This window comes from Artemia sp. Qi Xiang Cuo, chromosome 18 (genome assembly GCF_049724085.1).
Source record: "Artemia sp. Qi Xiang Cuo chromosome 18, ASM4972408v1, whole genome shotgun sequence".
Lineage (NCBI taxonomy): Eukaryota > Metazoa > Arthropoda > Branchiopoda > Anostraca > Artemiidae > Artemia > Artemia sp. Qi Xiang Cuo.
Genome location: NC_142811.1, coordinates 45,453,565 through 45,460,502, shown reverse-complemented (window position 1 = coordinate 45,460,502; position 6,938 = coordinate 45,453,565). Strand labels below are relative to the sequence as shown.

Below are 6,938 nucleotides of genomic sequence, written 5' to 3'. Positions count from 1 at the left end.
ATAGTCAGTATGTCAAAATCAAGGCCATGCTGATGGTTTTTTTCGACTTCCGTGGAATTTTGCTTTAGGAACGGATTTTCTAGAGCCAGAAAATCGATTCTGCTTACTACCTGGAAGCTTTAAAAACTGCGTGGAAGAGGCCCGCTCTGTGGCAAGATCTGCCGTAGGTGCTTCACCATGACAATCCTCTCTCTCATTCAGCCATTCTCGTCAAGCAGCTTTTAGTCAAATCAGCCACACCGGTCCTTGAGCACCCCCTCCCCCAAATCACCTGATTTGGACGCTTTGATTTTTTGTTCACCAAAATTTAAAAATACTTGAAAGGGGGCCAATTTCAGACTTTACAGACTAATAAAGAATTAGAGGGAGAAATGTTGTCAAGCATAACAGTTTCGCAAGTGCTTTTAAGGCTAGAATAAGTCAATGTAGAAATGAATTACATCCCAGGGTTAGTATTTTGAATGGTACGATGTTTATTTACGTGGTTCTTTCCAATAAAAGATTTTTAAAGCGTTTGTTCGCGAACTTTATTTTCATATTTTATATATGCATCAACCAATAAAACAAACCTAGCCCACTTAGTCGTTTGAGGTCACATTCAAAGAGTCACAAGTTCTGGTAATTTTTGGGTGTTTTTCGGCTGACACGGCAAGTCTTGGTTTTTTTTTTTTTTTTTTTTTTTTTTTTTTTCTATAAGTAAAATATACAAATACATAGAGTATATTCCTTCTGGGTAAAAGTTTCATTCGTAGTTTAAAAAGTCTATCAGACTGAGATACATGTGCAAATGCATATAGAATTCGAATAAAGAATTGAGGTGAGATCTTTTCTCTATCTAAATTTTTCTCTCTCTAAATATATTTCTCTATCTAAATAAGTATTGCCGAAGTTATTTCATTTTACAGATAGCAGGGCCAATGTAGCCAATGAATTTAACTTATAAATAAAAGGGCAAATGAATTTAATTTAGAAGTAAAAGGGAAAATGATAAAAGTGATTGCACCTATGCATAGCATAGTGTAAAACAATACTATGTTTAATCAGTAATTTTGGTAATACGGTTTTTTTTTTTTACATTAGACTACACAGAGCAATACCCGAGAAAGCAATTTTCCACTGCTACTGCTGTAGATCCTTGAAGCAGGTCTATTTGGATAGATCTTGTTGTTAATAGTGTGTTTTTACAGAACTTATAACAAGTTTGGATCCGAGTCTTTAATTATTTAAGGCAATTTTTGAGTGTTTATGATTCTTTTTTTTTCATTATTTCTTTTGCATGCTTGTGATGTGTAAACTCAAGCTCCTTCTTGTGTTCACATACAATTTATGCCTAAAGATATTCCTTTTAATGATTTCGGATGCACCTTTTTCTACAAGAAGAAATTCATCTTAACCCCCCCCCCCCTCTGTTATTTATGTGTGAGCATCATTATATCATTTTAATTTTCTTCTTCAACTCTTTTAGAATGAATATGCAGAGCCCAAAGAAGTCAAAGCTGCCCAAGGTGTAAAGATCGCTGCGAAAGATTTAGATAAGGCCATAGCTGGTTTAAGTGTTCTAGTGGCACATCGTCAGGATGAAACCGAAGTTTTGAAAGAAGAAGTATCGCAAGAATTGAAGAAGACATTGGGTCGTATTCAGTGCCAGGAGCGTGGAGTTTACGTTCAGGCATCGACGTTAGGCTCCCTAGAAGCTTTACTAGAATTTTTGAAAACATCAAAAATTCCGTATTCTAACGTTAGAATAGGTCCTGTTGCAAAACGTGACGTAATAAGAGCTTCCGTTATGTTGGAGCACGACCCACTGTATGCTGCTATTTTAGCCTTTGATGTTAGAGTTGAACGTGACGCTCGAGAATATGCAGATGCTAATGGTGTAAAAATTTTTGAAGCAGATATTATTTATCATTTGTTTAATGCTTTTACAGAATATAAAGAGGTGCTAAAACAGAAAGGACGTGAACAATTTAAAAATATTGCTGTTTTTCCGTGCAAACTTCGTATTCTCCCGCAACACATTTACAATAAGCGTGACCCCATTGTTGTTGGTGTAGTGGTTGAAGATGGTGTTATTAAAACGGGGACTCCTCTCTGCGTACCGTCGAAAGAGTTTACCGAAATTGGTGTAGTAGCAACTATTGAAAATAATCATAAATCAGTGGAAATAGCCAGAAAGGGGGAAGAAGTCTGTCTTAAAATCGAGAACGTGAGTGGTGACGCCCCTAAAATGATTGGTAGACATTTTGAGGAGAAGGATATAATTATGTCAAAGATTAGTAGGCAATCCATTGAGGCGTGCAAAGATCACTTTAGAGAAGATTTAACAAAAGCTGACTGGCGGTTAATGATTGAATTGAAAAAATTATTCGAAATTCTCTGAATTTACTGGTGTATCTAAATAAGGTTTAAGAGGAAACACTTTGGTCAATATTTTTTATTATAAATGTTTTTGAAATTGAATATAAGTTTGTTCTAAATATTTTTAGAGTTCCTTTTCTTTGATGCTAATCGAAGGAGATTGCGTAAGGTTTTTGCATGAAAAGTTAATTTATTTATTTTTTTCCTCTTTTTTTTCTTAGCCTATTTGTTTAAAGTGTTGAAAAAATCAGTTTTTTTTTCCTGGAAGACAGCACTTTGAGTGCATATCGAACTTCTTTTGGGTTTAAGTGATTTTCCATCTGATTTTCTGCCTTTTCGTCTTCTTTGCTATGTTTCTTTTAACATTTTAAGGCTTTTTTAATTTATTTATTTGTATGAAAATTTTAGAACAATCTGAAAAAAAATTCGTTCTCTTACTGCTTGTGTAAGATTTCTTTACAAATTAATTTGTTTCTTTGTCTTATTGTTTTGTTTTTTTTTTCTAAGTAAATTTGTTGTAAGTGTAGAAGAGATAAAACCCTGCTAGAGATTCAATTAGGGACCATTTCAAACATCTTTTGGGTTCGAACGATTTTTCATCTTCTTGTTTGTTTTTTCGTTTTCTTCAAGTTTACTCTTTTTTATTATTTTTGTTTCTTTGATTTTTATATGGTCATTTTCTAATTCTCACATCTCTAGATGGGTTTTCGTGTTTTGTTGTTATCGTCGTCGTCTCTTTAGACGTCGTCGTTTCTACCGAATACGAGCAGATACCGAACTGACAGGTGTTCTATTCGGGTTCATACATACCGGGTTTCCTACCCCTTTCGCAATATTCTAGAGTAATCGGCTCTGAAACGCCCTGAAAATATAAAATGTTTGGTTTTACTAGATTTTCAAATTTGCTGGTATTTACCTAACTACCTAGAAATAACTCCCACGTGCCTACCACTTTCTGGCAATCCAGAAAAAGTGCATTTTGAAACCTAGAAAGCACAATCTATTCATATACTTACATACAGGTATGCAAAAAGTTCCAAAGCTGCTAGTAGCAGAATTCGACAGAATTCCAAATCTGCCAACAAATTTCACAGCCAGCCAACGGCTAATCTAAAAACTATGAAGTGTTGTCACTGAGGGGTAGACCCGTTTCTAGGGGGGGGGGGGCAACCAGTCACCTATTCCGGGCACCACAGTTGGGAGGGGGCAGCTGGGGAACTGCCAATTTGATCGATTTTTTCCCTTTGATTTGGCCTTTTTTGCTCATATTTGAGACAGGAGTGGGGCGGGGGGTGGGGGTGCTGTAGTTAATTTTTCTCCGTAAACCACCAACTATAAGGACGGCTCTGCAGAGGGGAAACAGTTTCCCCGGAGAGCAGATATCAGGTCAGTTAGTTTTGGATGATCATAAGAGAGCAGCGTTTTTTTATTTTATTTTTTTTTTAACGACTGTATCTCATTATAAAATTACTGGCAGTCAATAGATTTCATTGAAGGTTAATATATTCTATAGATACTTTGGTAGTCATGTATTGTTTTGTTGTTTTTTTTTATTTAAGAAAAAAATCTTCTTATTTTTAAGGGGACTTAAAATTTTTGAGGAAGAGGGTAAGCTATTTCGATTTTGCAGCTAAAAAATATTATACTCAAAGGGTTGTTCTTTTTTTTAATCGTCTAACAGGCCTTTGTCTACCATGACATTTAGCTCAACAGGTACTCTGGAAGTTTTCAAGAGCACATACCCTCTTAGTCTCGTCCAACGGGCTCAACAGGCATTTTGGCTAAACGAACACTTTTTCGTTGTCGTCCAACAGGCTCTTTGGCTAGTATGTGCTGAATCAAACATCTCTTGGTAGGAACCAATTCCCCCTACTCGGATGATTCTTGAACAGCGCTAGTACTAAACATGGTAAGAATCGTCACGGCAAGGGTAGTAGTGGTGTTATTGATTGCCGTGGTGGGGGTAGTCCTTAAAGCTTTATTGGTAATAAAGCTTTGGTAATAAAGGTAATAACCGGATGCTTTATTGGTAATAAAGGTAATAACCGGATGCTTTTTGCCAGGGCTAGAATGCTCAAATTTCTGCTATGATATAATTTACCAATACAATTACTTTTTGATGATTTGCATTAAATGATTGAGAACCATTCTCTGAATGATCACGAATCGGATAGATGCAACACATCAATATAAGAGCTTCAGAAGGAGAAATCAAGCCCCTTTGAAATCAAAACACTGTAGGGATCTTAGTGTTTGCAATTAAAGAGCCCAAAGTGGGCAAACGGGGCTTGATTTCTCCTTCTGAAGCTTGTGCATGTTGATGCGTTGTATCTGTCCGGCTCGTGATCATTCAGAGAATAGTCCTCAACCGTCAAAAAGTATTCACGTTAGTAAATAAATATTATAGCAGAAATTTGAGTATTCTAGCCCTGACAAATAGCATCCGTTCCTGCTGCTGGTACCACTAAAGCTGTAAGGACTGTCCCCACAACGTCAATTAGTAATACCGCTACTATTCATGCCATGATGATTCTTGTCATGTTTTCTACTGGCGCTGTTCATGTAAGAATGTCACCGATGATTTCTGCATTAATCTACGGGTATGTATATCATATACATAAACAGGTCTATGTGTTCTATGAACTGGCAGGGACCAGGCACAGGTATGGAATCTGATATTTTAGTCGAGGCATTTCGAATCGCTCCAACTATGCACCCTTTAAAATATGTTAGATTTTTCGCTGATGGTGACTAGCACCCATGCAGAGCTTACAGCCAAAGTACCGTACGCTATATATATCAAAAAAATTGAGTGTGCCAACCATGCATGTAAGTGCCTAAAAAAGAGGCTTTACATGAAGCAAAAAGAAAACCCCGAATGCAGGAGGCTTCTTAGTGGTTTAAAAATAAAGAAAATGTGCGGCTTTGCAAGAAACCCAATTGCACGCACAATCAAAGAAGGGAAAGTGGTCCAAGACCTTGTAAATGAGCTGAAAGCTATACCATTGCACTTCTTTTGCGGTGACCATAGACAATGCCCAGAATGCTGCAAAAGGGCAGGAAAAATTGTTGAATTCAGCGAAGAAGGTGTCCCAAGCAATATTTTCCTTAGTCATGTGTATTCAGCCTTTGACACTTTAACTAGAAGAGCTCGGTTTCTCATCGGAAACAGTACTAGCAACCTTGCAGAGTATTTTATGAGAATAGTTGCTAAGCTTATCGGGGGAAAAACATGATGGTGTTAGAAAGAGCTCGATACACAACGAGTGTTACCGCTGCGGGCATAAAATATTCTAAGGGACATTCTGCCCGTTTGCATATTTTTCGCAGAAGTTTAGGATCTACGCCAAGCCGTTTGTTGAAGCGACTTGCTGAACAGCGGGCCAGAAGGGCCATAAACGAGCAGACATGGAAAGCTAAAAGACGTCTGTTTGGAAAACCATTTACGAAGAAAGTTTCGAAACCCGACAAAAACTACGGCCCGAAAGCATGTGTTCCAGATTTAGATCCTGATTCTCTTGAAGATGCAAAAAGTGATTTTCTGAACCGTGTTCAGTGTACTCACTTAGAAATTCATGAAATAGAAGAAGCAACACGACTTCAGATAAATTGTATTGACAAACACTTTAGTGCAAACTAAAGTTTTTTGTTTTTTTTAGTGCAAACACTAAAACCATTACATAGTTTTGATTTCAGAAAGGTATAATACATCTACTTTTCAACGAAAAGGTTGCTGTTAAGCCTCAGTTTTTAAACAGTTTATTCGGATAACTTGGCAAACTTGTTGTGAGGCTCTACCCATCAGATTGCCACCAAAGACTTATATTTATTAGACTTCCAGACCCCATTGATCAATATAGCTCTCTGGAAAAATTTCATGCACGTGGGGCCAAAAGAGCAAAAAAGGGTGAAAGGATGCCTCCAATCGGCTCTGTCACTTAAATAAGGCTGCAAAACTTAATGAAAGCTGAATGAGCCCTCTCCGAGCTTTCTACGGTAATCTTTCCTGTATGGGGATGTCAAAAAAGAAAGAAAAACACATGCGAGACATATCGCTCTTTATTAAGCCTACACTAGTGCACATATTCTGAAAAGTTTTTCTAACAAATCTTTTCTTATAGAGGTGCCCTCCACTGGTGCCGTTAGGGGAGCTAGAAGAACCCCACTCCCTCAAAAAAAAAACAATGAGGAAACAGTATGCATAAAATGGGAAAATGAAAAGAATATTCCGATTCAAATATTAGTAAAACTAAAGCTGCTAATAGCACTAGCATTCGCTGGGAAATTCCATTGCAGTGCTCCTGATCTCTCCCACCTCTCTTCCTTCTGTGCCGCTAAGCCTTTCGTATGGATGTAATATTTTATGTTGCACTTGAAATATTTCTGCAATACGAGGGGAGCTGTTACTCTGCAGCACCCATTTAACAGCCTTAGTCTAAAAATACTCCTTGGAATGAAGGATATTAGAGAAGGCTTTACACACATACACCCCCGCTCCCGTCCCTCCTATATTATCCGGCAGCTCACAGAAAGTTTGAAATTTGCGCATAAAAAGTATTTTTGGGGGGCCATAATAACCT

General features: G+C 37.4%; 1 protein-coding gene across 2 annotated transcripts in view; it reads left to right on the top strand.

Moving 5' to 3' along the window:
• LOC148941547 (eukaryotic translation initiation factor 5B-like) overlaps positions 1-2,479 on the top strand; it is a 96,640-nt gene extending 94,161 nt beyond the window's left edge. For both annotated transcript variants that reach the window (XM_089103846.1, XM_089103847.1), the window contains one exon: positions 1,466-2,479. In XM_089103846.1, coding sequence (XP_088959972.1) covers positions 1,466-2,380 — 915 coding nt within the window. In that variant the 3' untranslated portion in view covers positions 2,381-2,479. The remainder of the gene's footprint in view (positions 1-1,465) is intronic.
• Positions 2,480-6,938: the final 4,459 nt, after the last annotated feature.